The sequence below is a fragment of the Ammodytes marinus genome (genome assembly GCF_949987685.1).
Source record: "Ammodytes marinus genome assembly, chromosome: 18".
Lineage (NCBI taxonomy): Eukaryota > Metazoa > Chordata > Actinopteri > Uranoscopiformes > Ammodytidae > Ammodytes > Ammodytes marinus.
Genome location: NC_137222.1, coordinates 5,294,357 through 5,307,980, shown reverse-complemented (window position 1 = coordinate 5,307,980; position 13,624 = coordinate 5,294,357). Strand labels below are relative to the sequence as shown.

The 13,624-nt window shown below is 37.9% G+C and overlaps 1 protein-coding gene across 1 annotated transcript in view; it reads left to right on the top strand.

The window, feature by feature from the left end:
* pde8b (phosphodiesterase 8B) overlaps positions 1-13,624 on the top strand; it is a gene marked incomplete at both ends in the record, with an annotated part of 36,926 nt that overhangs the window by 14,561 nt on the left and 8,741 nt on the right. The window contains 12 exons of the mRNA XM_080046581.1: positions 1,005-1,195; positions 4,662-4,721; positions 5,235-5,292; positions 5,799-5,887; positions 6,327-6,405; positions 6,751-6,891; positions 7,174-7,262; positions 7,358-7,412; positions 10,629-10,680; positions 11,022-11,099; positions 11,429-11,505; positions 12,789-12,953. Coding sequence (XP_079902707.1) covers positions 1,005-1,195; positions 4,662-4,721; positions 5,235-5,292; positions 5,799-5,887; positions 6,327-6,405; positions 6,751-6,891; positions 7,174-7,262; positions 7,358-7,412; positions 10,629-10,680; positions 11,022-11,099; positions 11,429-11,505; positions 12,789-12,953 — 1,134 coding nt within the window. The remainder of the gene's footprint in view (positions 1-1,004; positions 1,196-4,661; positions 4,722-5,234; positions 5,293-5,798; positions 5,888-6,326; positions 6,406-6,750; positions 6,892-7,173; positions 7,263-7,357; positions 7,413-10,628; positions 10,681-11,021; positions 11,100-11,428; positions 11,506-12,788; positions 12,954-13,624) is intronic.

Sequence of the window (13,624 nt, the reverse complement as noted above, 5' to 3'; positions counted from 1 at the left end):
TCTAGGTGTGACGGACTATATTCCAGATTTTAAAACAATATAGCCTATATAGGACATGTTTGGAATCATGACTTTAGTTTTTTATAGTTTTCTCTCTCTCTCTCACTCTCTTTCTCTCTCTCTCTCTCTCTCTCTCTCTCTCTCTCTCTCTCTCTTCTACACCTCCATGCACTCTGTCACTCTATCCTTTGTTGTTCCTTCGAGGGTGTCAGGAGGTGATGCTGCTGAGTACTGTTGGTTCTGGACGCAGACCAGCTGCCTGTGTGTGTGTGTGTGTGTGTGTGTGTGTGTGTGTGTGTGTGTGTGTGTGTGTGTGTGTGTGTGTGTGTGTGTGTGTGTGTGTGTGTGTTTGTGTGTGCACCTGTATGTGTATGTGCATGTGTGTGTGCGTGTGTTTTTCCTCACCACTGTAGCAAAGGTTGGACGGTGCGTTTGTGGTCAAAACACAGCGTGGGATCAAATATACACGAACACTGCTCACGTCTCTCAGTGTGAAACAAAGCTTTCATTAGTGATTTATGTTGCCGCTCAGTTTTATCCAAGGTAGTATATTCACAGCAATGATTCCTTCTGCTTTTAAAGGCCCACAGTTAAACATGTGTGAAACAATTTACATTATATATTGCATATGGCTGAATGGGTAGCAATGTAACTTAAACTTTGGAAATATAGTGTCTCCTTAATGATCAAAAATAGTCTACCCGCATAAGGAAGGTGGATTGTAAAAGGTTTTTTGGCAATGTTAAAATATTCCTGTTCTTAAAGAAAGCGTTTTTTTTAGATTCACCAGTTTTATTGAGTCCCATAATAATCATCAGTAACCTTGGTAGCGCTGTTAGCTCTGTGTCAGAAGTTTAAACTACAGCTGAAGTCTGCTTCTCAGACGGCTGAATGTCCTGTAGTCTGGATAGTGAATGTAATGTGGAGCTACTAGCACGGATATTCTGTAATTACCACCATAGTAACATCACCGTCTCTCATTCTGTCCTGTCTCTCTGCTGTAGGTCTTGCTGGTGTTCGCTAAGGAGGACAGTCAGAGCGATGCGTTCTGGTGGGCCTGCGACCGCGCCGGCTTCAGGTGTAACATCGCACGCACGCCCGACTCTGCCGCCGAGTGTTTCCTGGACAAACACCACGAGATTATAGTCATCGACGCACGCCACTCGCGCTACTTTGAGCCCGAAGCGGTGTGCCGGTGAGACAAACCTCTGTGTGTGTGTGTGTGTTGTGTGTGTGTGTGTGTGTCTGCTGCAGCTGTTTGGTTGTCTCCTCCTAAAAATATTGTTTAATACCCCTTTAAAACCTGACAAGTCAAATAATTGTCAGAAAATGTAAAAAGAAAATTGATATTGAGAAGATAATTGGAGAATATTGACAAAATGCAAAAAAAAAAAAAATGCATTTAAGATTTTTTGTGTGACACTAAATGCATCAGGTATTTGGTCATGTTACTGATCACGGCAATGCATATTTAAAAAACAAATAAGAATATAGTTCATTGCATTTGAATTGGTTTGGTTCTTAACTTTCAAATGGGAACCTTTTTACAACCTTGTTATTTCACCGTTTTGTGGCATGCAATTTAGCTGTAAGCTGTCCTCGGTTGCATAAAAGACGTAAAAAACATCTACATTATAAAAATGTATAAGATTTCAGAAAATTTATCAAATATGATATACAGCAGAAGTAGGCATTATAGGGTTAAATGAAAAGTTTTGGTAAATTAATAACTTTATTGGCTTCTTTCTGGGGAGTTACATGAGAAGATTAACAGCTAAAAGCCAACACTGGAAAGAAGGGGACACAGTGTTCCTGGCTCTTTCAAAAGGCCAAACAACCAATATCTCATTCCCCTTACTGTTCCATCTCTACGCTAAGCTTAGCTGACTTTAGCTTCATATTACCTGCAAACAGACAAGATAGTGGTATCTATAATTTAATCTAATTCTCTACAATAAATGTTTTTGTCAAACCTATTCCTATGAGTAACTAACTGCACTGGAAAAACTGAAATCTGTCTTCTCTTCTGTGACCAACATGCACCTTTGACATTTAACAACATGTTTAACAAGGACGTATTGTGCCAAAATGCTCATAGAATTTCTCCAACAACAAAAAAAAAAATCCTTAATTTCAATCAATATTCTTAAAGTATGAGATTTCTACCTTAAATGATAGTAAATGACCACAGTTCAGTCTAGTCGAATAGCCTTAGTACACTGTAGTGGAGGGCTGGTTGGCGCCATCTGGAGTTCACTGTAGGCATAGGAGGCTTCATATCTACATCCAGTGATTTGCCCTGAATAGGAGATGCATTGGATAGTGTATGTCACAATTTATAAGAGGCAACTGAAACAGATTGGCGGTTAAGTGAGCCTCAACTGCAACATTATTTGTGGACTTGAAACTCCAAACGAGTTGACACAAAGTTGATAAAGCCTATCAGCTTCACAAAACTCTTGCAATGACATTTAAATACTTACCAATCTCTGTTTCTCGGCAAACAACTAATAAAAGCAGGATGTTCTTTTCCTGCTTTTTTTTAACATCCACAAACAAAGGCCTTGTGTTTGGGGCAGTGCTTTGGGGATTCCCACGGATCAAAGTGTTTTCATGTGTGTGTCACATGGTTGATGTACTGCCTGTGTGAATACCTTCTAGGCATCATGCAACTACTGTACAAGGACCTTTTTATAGTTGGTTAAACAGCCTCGCTTTTCAGTTTGAAGCTGGTGACATGCTGGTGTATTTGTAACTTTCAACTAAGACTGCTCTTGTGTACTGTGAAAATAAGTTAAATGTCTGCACTAGATTTTTAAGGCTAAAACTGAAGCATTTCAAGTGTTAAGGCAAACTGATTATATTTGTCCAATTATCTCTTGTTGAGATAACACATTATCATATGTAATGTAACTTCAAGTTTGGAGTACTTCAAACTAAGATTTACAAAAAGTACAAGTTGTCGTGCCAAATTTATTACTTCTTGTTCAGAAAGTTGTATCAGATGTTTTTAGAACGACTTGGTTTTGTTTGTTTTGTGTACGACATAAAATGAGTTGGCACAACTGTTATTATTTGAAATTCTTAGTCTGTAAAACTCGAAATTATATTGTTTTTACACATGAAAACACATTTTCATTACATATAAATGAAATTATCTCAATAAAAAATAATTAGTTATAAATCTAGCCAGTTTTCCTGTCAAAAAGTTGACATCAAAACTCAAAAAATATTGTGAAGAAAGTTGCCTTAAAAAATTGAGTTTTGTATGTCGTGATTTGCGCAGACTTGTGTCAGTAGTTATTGTTAGACACAGCAGCACTAAGCCAGGCAGACAGAGGATCCTGGATACATTAAAAGCCACCAAGAGTGATTTATTATAAGTGCTTCATTATTTCCAACTCTTAAGGAACAGATCCATTCGTCTCAACTGTCTCCTGATCACCACAGTTTTGGCAGCTGCTCCATGTTTGTCCTGCGCTCCTTCGCTAACCCTCCCTTGCCACTTTTTTTTTTTTTCTTTTCTTCTTTTCCTCCCTCCCTCCATCACTGTCTCAGGGCTACTACAGAGTCTGGACAGTGTAGACAATGCTTGGTTTTAAATCCAGTGTTTTCAAGGTCTGAAATATGCTTAAAAAATCTTAACACATGACTGAAAAAGGCTGGATTCTCTCCATATTGACCAGACAGGACAGTCAAAAAAGTAGTCTCTAGCTTACACAAAAAATATTATTGAAAATTACATTCAAAATGTTTTTTTAATTGATTGATATTTTTTTATTAGTAGTTAGTCTTTTGTATATCTATATTTTTTTTTATAGAAAATCCATGTGTTTTCTTCAATAGCTTTAATAGGTGATTGTCAATACACATTATATGAATACTCTTCCATTCATTTTCATTTTTCATTTAACTTTTATTTATCCTCGAGAGACCAATTGAGGGGTGACCCTCATTTACAATGATGTCGAGTTCAAACAAATTCAAAGGAAAAACAACAATACATAAACAATGTTCAATGCAAATACATCAAATACACAACAACAGGTGAAGAGAAAAACAATTGAAACATTTACACAGTGGTGAAGAGTGGCAGCAATTAAAATGAAATGGGTGAAAGTACAATATAGCCTAATTAAAACAGTTACAGGTAGAGTTTGGCAGATTTAAGATAGTTTGTTTAAATCGGTTAAAGGATATGAAGGTATTTAGTTTAATTTGTTGCTGTAAGTTGTTCCATTCAACAGATAGGGATATTAATGAAATCATAAGAATGTTCTATTTTCCAGTTATAGTATATTTAAAGCTGTGGTGTACTTGGAAAAGTTGAACTTTTATCTTTGAAAGTGCTGGGAAAGTGCTTAAATTTTACTCTTTAGAAAGATGAATGAACCCTGCTGTCTCTTTTGGCTCCTCCAGCCACGGGCCGTTTTCCCATCTGCCTTGCCAACAGTGTGGTTGTGTGGCCCTAAACCTCTGAAGCAGTAAAAAAGCACTAAAAAGGTTATTTTTGCGGCAATGACATCACCCACCAATGTGCCCACATGTTTACTCTGTATACCTGAGTCCAAGCCATTTATCATGAGCCCAAAGTGTGAATGGAGTGAACTCATTTCGAAAGTCCCACACACTTTCTAATCCGGGTCTGTTTAAATTCACAGGTTGATACGCGCCACAAAGCCGGCCGAAAACACAGTTATTCTAGCCGTTGTGCCACAAAAGTAAGTATGAGTTTTACGATTTTTTGTGTGATTTTGCCTCATCTGAAGTCTTTATCTGTAGCAATTATCAGCGAAACTGAAAAATAATTCATTATTTATGATAAGTTTGAAAGTTGAGCATTGTTTAGTATAGCTTTAGGCGAGATGAAAAATGTAACCTGTAGATATATCATGAAACTTTGCCGGTTGATTACTTACATTAAAACAATTATTTTTTGTTTTACAAATCTTTTCAGAAATGTTTGAATAAAAATGCACATTTGGAAATATATCACTTATTATGTATTTCTTTAAAAAAGCAAATAATCTAGATGTCAGATACATTTTCCCCGAACAGGAGGGGTAGACACGGAGCGTTTCAATCTAGAACTATCACCACTAGAAGATGCCAAAATACAAATGACTACACAATGCACCTTTAAACAACATAGTTTTACAAATAGGTGAAGAATGAAGATACAAGTATGTTTTCTGAAGACTTGATTGTATTGTTTATTTTCTGTCATCCTACAGACCTGCGGACCAGGACGAGCCATCGGTGCTCCCTCTCCTCTGTGCTGGGTTTAGCAGAGTACGCTAAGATCTGTTTAGAATTCACTCAATGTGTTTTCCTTGTCTGTGATAGATGTTTTTTATTGTGAATCCCTTAAGAGGCTCTAGTCACTTAAATAGCAGCATGTTGCCAGATTTGAAAGAGGCCCTGGTAACACTTTACAATAAGGGTACATTAATTAACTGTTAGTTCATTCTTAGTCAAAGCTTAATACGCATTAACTTAACTTTACTAATGGTTAACAAATGCTCAGTTAACACTTAATTAGCAATATCTAACTTACCAGTATGCTTTGTTAATGCTTAACTCAGCATTAACTAACCATTAATAACTGAACATTAACAGTTAGTTAATGATTAATAAGCATTAACTAAGCATTAACTCACAGTTAATTAATGTGCCTTTTTTGAAAAGTGTTACCCAGGCACTTATTGTCAGCAATCCTGACTCTATAATATTACATTCTTCACTCTGCTCTCTCTCCTACTCCTTCAAACTCATCTTAATCTGGTTTGGTTTTCCAGAGGTTTGTGGAGAACAGCAGCGTGACGGCCTGCTACAATGAGCTCATCCAGATTGAACACGGAGAGGTGCGCTGCCAGTTCAAACTCAGGTATGGAGGAAATAAGAAAAAAAAAACACTTTAAAGGTCACATATAGTGCTCATTTTCAGGTACAGAATTGTAATTATGGTTTCTACTAGAATCTTTTTTCATGGTTTAGTGTCCAAAAAAAACTTTATATTTCGCACAGTGCCCTTTCTAAATCTCCTCTTTTCAGCCTCTGTCTGAAACCCCTTTGTTTAGGAACCTGTCTCTTTATACCCTGCTTTTCCAAAAAGCCCAGCTGTTTACATTCAGTGGTATCTGGGGCTATACTTATCACAGGTTGAGGTAGGCTCACACCAGGCAGGGATCCATAGTAATGTTGAAAAATCATGAAAAAGTGCGTTTTGCATAATAGGTGACCTTTAATGACACACTAACAATACAATCATACATACACATAGACACATGGTCACTAATCCTGAGCTGCTGTATTTTCCTGTGCAGGGCTTGTAACTCTGTCTTCACTGCTCTGGAACATTGTCAAGAGGCCGTGGAGATCACCAGTGAGGATCATATGATACAGGTAGGGATGAAACGGAGTCCGAAGGAATATCTTCTACTTTATATGACAAGAATGTTATTTTAGGTCTCAAATCAATATGAGACATACCACACTGTGTCTCAATGAGAGTACCTGTCCTGTATGAATAAAGGTTCAATAAAATAAAATAATAAAAAATAATAAAAAAGTAAAAAATCTATTTCAAATTAATTTAAAAACCGCATGTGTGACTCCATGTGCAATGTACATAATTGTGTCAATTATTATACTTTGTAATATAATTATAAACCGATGGGATTTCTCAACAATAATACAAACTTAGAATATGACTAGACTCTGACATCATCCTTGTTTCTACCCTCCCAGTATGTGAACCCGGCATTTGAGCGTATGATGGGTTACCACAAGGGAGAGCTGATCGGGAAAGAGATGACTGAACTTCCCAAGAGCGACAAGAATCGAGCCGACCTGCTGGACTCCATCAACACCTGTATCAAGAAAGGAAAAGTAAGTTGCACGTCTCTGGATAAACATCTACCATTATGTAAAATGAACTACATTATCTGAGTTTTTTATTAGTTGCGTATATCTTGCCGAAGATCCCTTTTAATTTTTCTTTGCTTATTCGTAAGAATTTGTGTCCTTGTACTTTTGTCCAAAGTGGGTGCAATAATTAACACAAACTGAAAGTTATTTGGCTTCACCTTTAATTGATTAAAAAATGTATTAAAAAAATTAAATTACATCATACTGTATCATTGCCTAAATGTGATTTTTCTGTCTATAAAGGAATGGCAGGGCATTTACTACGCCAGAAAGAAGTCCGGTGACAGTATACAACAACACGTGAAGATAACACCTGTCATTGGTCAAGGAGGGTAAGTCTAATCCACCAAATAGTGTTCACCATATATTTCAAAGATATGAGAAATGATACGACTGCACTGACAGACTTGCATTTCGCTTCCAACAGGAAAATTCGTCATTTTGTAGCCATCAAGAGACCGCATGCTGATAACAACAATCAGGTGAGTAAAGTGAAAATTTCATTTATTACACCAAAAACTTGCAAAATGAACAAAACTTTCAGGTTTTGTTCATTCGTACTATATAAAGATAGCATTCTGTCCATTCTGAGTGTCCAAGGGTGCAATAAGATTTTGGTTGAAAAGAAAAACAAGAATCATATGAGGAAGGAGGCAGACCATGGTTCACATTTTAGTAAGAATCGTGCAGTGCCAAAAGATCTTGATCTGATTGACTCATCTAAATAGCTGAGGAAAAAAATGCTAACCTGAACTAACCATTCTTTGTCTGCACTATATAAGCCAAGCCCGTAACTAACAGTGCCTGATTTACAGGCTCAAAATGATAAATCCGTAGCTAACTTGCAGCTGCTTGGAAAGAAAACAATGCTGCTACGAAATTGAATTTACTAAAGCCTTCAACTCATAAGCCCAGTTTTCTCGGATCAAATGTCTGTCCGTCAACAGTCCGAATACACTACAGCACATCTTGACCCAATCAGGCTCGATGGAAGAATGACGGAGAAATTCAAATTGAAATTGAAAAATTCTGCTGGCAGTTTAGTTTTACATAAATACTTCAAAATGAACTGCAGGCTTCAAGTGTCAGCTGTAAAGCCCCCTGTAAACCCAAATCCACACAATCCTACGAACTACGTAATTTGTGGAGTTAGTGGCATGAAAGTAAGCATCGGAAAAGAGTGAGGCTTATTTATCATTCCAAATGAAAGATATTGTCATTGAAGTTTGATAAACTTTGACGGAATGTGGTTTGGATAAGGCGGGCTTTGCTCTGGTTCTGATTACACAATGTGTATTTTGAACCAATCACGGCAGTTCTCTGCCCGAATGTTCTATAAAAACAGTGATGGTTGCCATGGAGACCGCAGTCTAGACAGTATGAAAACTGTTTCTTTAACTAAGTTTCAATCAGATTTTTGTCAAAGCTTATGAGACACCCACATTTGATATTGATTTTTTACTATTTTAGACCAGGTTTCCAGATGCTTTAAATATTTAAGCGAGGCATGTGTGCACAATAGGCCCATGATGCACACTTTACTTTCTGAAGCAGGTGTGTTGCGGCTCTCAGCTGGCTTCTAAACCTATAACGTCATACTATGCTAAGCTACGGCTAAGCAGCAGGATCCCCCGCGCTAGCAACCAGGCGCCAGGGCTATTTATACCCCAAGCAAAGCTGCACAGAGACTAGCTTTAGCTCAATGCTTGCTTTCATCATGTATATATATATGTGTGTGTGTGTGTGTGTGTGTGTGTGTGTGTGTGTGTGTGTGTGTGTGTGTGTGTGTGTGTGTGTGCATAAGGTGAGTCAGCCGTTGGCATGTGCCTGCTAAAGCCAGAATGGCATTCATTCCAGTTTTTAGGGATTTGGGAATTCTTAGGCATGGCAGCGACTGATCCCATTCCCTGAAGACCATGGAATATTCCACACCACAACTGGAAGATTGTGCAGTGTCAAACTGAATGGTCTTATCAGGGACAGGGTGTCCTCTTTTTAGTGCATTATAGAATGGATGCAATGTATGAAGAAACGTTTAGTATTGATCATTTTAAGGCAAGACTGCAGGTGAATAGGGTACCATTTTAAACTTATAGATATCATCATAAAAGTTTGCCAGTTGTTTACTCACATTAAAACAATTCTTTTGTTTATTGGATTTTTTTCTGAAATGTTTGATCAAATATGCAAATTTGACCAAACATTTAACTAATTGTCCGCGACAAAAATCTTGATGTTGGACAAAGCCAGAGGTAAAAAATATTATATTTTTCTTTTGATAACACATTAGAGTCCAACGTTTTTACAGAACAGGTTTTGGAATGATTATGGAAAGTTCAATTTATGTAATTGCTTAAGGAGTTTCAGAGTATTTCAAAAAAACTAATGTTGACATAATGGCCCTTTAAAGACGGCTGTAAAGGAGAAATATACAGACGAAAAGAGAAAAGGCTTAGGAAAATAAACCTTTCATTTATACTAGTATAAAATAATACATGTATGGAAGCAAAATAGGCATACATCTCAAAATTGACCAGGGCTTAAAAAAATTATACTTCTACTGTATACATTTGCTGCATACTACTCACTGTACACACTATTATCCATTCTGACAAGCCGACCCCAGCCAGGTCCTCTCAGGATAGTGCTGATCTGATAGCGTATCCTCTCTTAGGACATTTTCCTCTGAGCACTTAAAACCACACTACTTTACTCCACATCTTTTTACCACCCGGAACGTTTGGCTGGCGACCACGGTTTCCATTTCATTGTGTTGTTTAGTTAGCGGCAGTATTTGTCGAGGCATATACTGGTTGAGGGTCACGTTTGTTTGTCTTTGCCTCTCAATTAAGGACCATCATAATCACAACTATTTCCCAGCTATAGCACTCACTCAACTAAGTCAATTCAAATGTTCAATGTTTGAATTATTATTTTTTTTTTTATACATGTCTGTTTGTACTTTGCAGCCCAAGAAGCCCATTAAGATGTAGCCAGCTAAATCTGGCAACCTTGTATGTCATTAGAAGTGTTTATACTGTTCCTAATCCTATTTACTTAGAATGGGACGCACTGGAGACCTGAGAGCAAGCGACTTAGACATTTTGAGAAAGTGTGTGTGTGGGTGTGTGTGTGTTTGTGTGTGTGTGTGTGTGTGTGTGTGTGTGTGTGTGTGTGTGTGTGTGTGTGTGTGTGTGTGTGTGTGTGTGTGTGTGTGTGTGGTTGAGAAAGAGATTGTGTGAGATTGTGTGAGAGTGTAACATGAAACGTAATTGACAAATATTTCTCTAAATGTCACAGTTACATTTGGTGATGGGAGCTTCAAGTAGTTAAAATCGAATAAATAAACAAGGTGTTTGGATGCACACATTCATCACGACCTAATGCGCATGCTGCATAGTCAGCAAGATGTAAAGGTGGAGCAAGTCAGTCTGATCTGAACATCTTATCCATTCGGATTAGAGATTCTACATACTGATAAATCTACAATAACCTCAACGTGACATACAGGATGTAGTGGACACAATGTCACCTGCATGAAAAATATATTATTGTGAACAGGATGATTGTAAATGTGGGTCACGCCTCAATAAAGGTTAAATTAAATGAAAGAAATATCTGTATATATTCGTATGGTACGTCTGTTAGTTGTTCACGGCCCCAACACATTTAATAAACTTCTGCTCTCTTCTCATCAGGTCCACAAGATGAACAAAGAGGAGAGATGCAGTGGGGAGCATTCTCAGTCAGGTAAAGTTACCAAAACACAGCTTATATTTTTATGAAACTGACCAAATATTATAAATTATAAAAAATAAAAAAAAATATACAAACATGGATGCTAACTACAGAAAAGTATTAGGCTGTGAGAAAAAAACTTAATAAAACACAAACGAAACAGTGCATCTTCGCTGTTGTCGTAAGGAAGACTCAGCACATTGAACAATAACTCGGCTCGGTCCCTGAGCTCTTAATGCTATATACTGTACATCAAGCTTAGAGGACATCTTGATTCTGTTGAAATGAGGTTATAGCCCATATAACAATGTGCCCATCAGTCTCAACACACTGTCCATCTCTCCCCTCCACAGAGTGCCACTCTCTACGTCACCGCGACAGGAGGAAAGACTCAATTGATGCCAGATCACTCAGCTCTCGCGGCAGTGACGGTGAGACTCATTGTTAAAATCTTTGATGAGAATTTGTTTGAATTCATTGGGCAATAGTAGTTGTTGTTGGGCAGATTTGCAGGGAATGGTGGAAGTAAAAGCAGTAGTACTGTATAATTGAAAAGACTGTTGGAGAGATAGTGGAGAGATGGAGAATGAGTCAGACGGTGTTACGGTTGGTACTTGAAACTGAAGAGATCCTGAGGCGTGATGTCTCGGGCTGATGACATCACGCACCTCCCTTCTCGACACACTTTGACACAGTTGCTGCTATTTACAGGTATGTCTGTCGAGCGTGAAACATGAAATCATTGTTTTCTCATTTGCAGCTCCCAGTTTACAGAATCGAAGATATTCCTCTGTCGCCAGGATTCACTCCATGACAATCGAAGCTCCGATCACCAAGGTATTTTGATCTAAGCACTCAGGCAAGGCAAGGCAAGGCAAGGCAAGGCAAGGCAAGGCAAGGCAAGGCAAGGCAAGGCAAGGCAAGGCAAGGCAAAGCAAAGCAAAGCAAGTTTATTTCTATAGCACAATTCAGACACAAGGCAATTCAGATGGCTTTACAGGGGCATAAAAAACATCAAAATTAGACATTGGAAATTGCATTTAATAAATAGTAAAAAGAAAGAAAATACATCAAGATTAACATTTAACATCATGTTGGCTGATCACATCCGTTTAACCCACATTCATTTATAAGAAAAAGTTACGCACTATAGCTTTAAAAGTGAAAGGAAATTAAAGGGGAGAAAACATGTTTTGAACTGGAACTAAATATTCAGCTTTACTTAGTAGATTCTTGGAATGGAATGTGTGCATTCTGGGAAGCTGAATTTCTTAAGAATGTTTACAGCAAACATGATTCAATGATCCACAGAGTGACTTAGTTAATGTTATCACAATCAGTGGACTGTGTGTGTACAGTACATGACAGTTAAAGAAACTGTTGATGACGTCAAGCTGCTTTGACTATGGTAAATACAGGTCAAGCTGTGGGCCGGATATGAGTTGTTTCTTAATGTAATACACAGTGTACAGTAAGTTACACTGTCTCACTCTCCCTCCTACAGCTGTTCCTGTGACGCGCTATGTGTCTGTTTTTAGCCGTTTTGTCCCAGATGAGATTTCTGCAGAATCACATGCACTTCTCTGTGACAAACGCACTAAGAAAGGAGCGCTCTGTTACAGCGTTCCCCTGCATAGAGCTCTATGTGTATGTGTTCTGTGCACGGTACCCACGATGTCTTAAAAGCATTAAAAAATATTGACATTTTAGGCCTAGGCTCTGTAAACTGGGACGTAAAAAAAGGTTATGTAAACAAAGGGGACCCACAGAAGCTAACAACATGCCTGTTCACAGAGGCCTAGGCTGTGTATTAACATGTTGTTTTGTCTTCAGCGCACACACAGTGATTTTTTCGCTGACTCTACCGTTAAAAATGTATACAGATTTCCCATTATATGCTTCCTACCTTTACCAGTATAGCCTGGCATATAGTTGGCATTACAATTATTTAATTGGCATTACAAAAAGTACTAAGGTACTAAAAAGTCTTAAATTCAACTTGGACATCCCTTGGGGTACCCTGTCTGTATACGCCAAGTCTGTTTTGCAGCAAAATGAATTTATATTCAATGTATTATTTATTTCTTATTAATGATCTATATCTATATATCTTCCCTCAGGTAATAAACATCATAAACGCGGCCCAGGAGAGCAGCCCGGTGACGGTTGCCGAGGCGCTGGATCGCGTGTTGGAGATCCTGAGGACCACGGAGCTCTACTCCCCTCAGCTGGCCTCCAAAGAGGACGACCCCCACACCAACGACCTGGTGGGGGGGCTCATGAGTGTGAGTACCTGCCACAGTGTTATGGGAACTGCATATCTATGTTTAAAGGTGCACAGAGGAACTTCAGTTTGTGTTAATTCTTGCACCCCCTTTGGACAAAACTCAAAATGTGATACATTGTCATTACATAAGAATGATAAGTTATCTCAACAAAAGATAATACGTTGGCTGAAATGTTTTCCTTCTAATTCTTCTTGAATTTTTTTTGATTTTTAGTTTCCCTAACTTTTCCATTTTTTACAGTGTGCCTTTGAGTTCATCCGTTTGTAAACATGCTTGAAACTCTTTATAAGGAGCGGTTAGAAATCTTTAGAAGTCCTTTTTTTATCACATTGTAAAACATTTCTGACCTCATGCATTGAAACTGAACATGCATTCTAGTTGAAACAAAAAAACTTTTGGCTTTGAAAAATCAAATCAAGAGTGCCAACAGAGTCTGTGTTTATTTCATTCTTTTGGTTATGTGTTGAATATGACCAACTGTGAGATGAGTCACTACACACAGATGTCTGTCTGAAATCATATCTATCAGTTGACTGTAGAAACCTCCAACTTTGTATACAAACTTATTCCGGGCATTTTTTTTTACTTATTTTACTGTTCTTATTGCCTAAAAACCCCATGAAAAGCTCAAATGAAAATTCATTTATTAAGTTTTAAAGGTTGAGTCA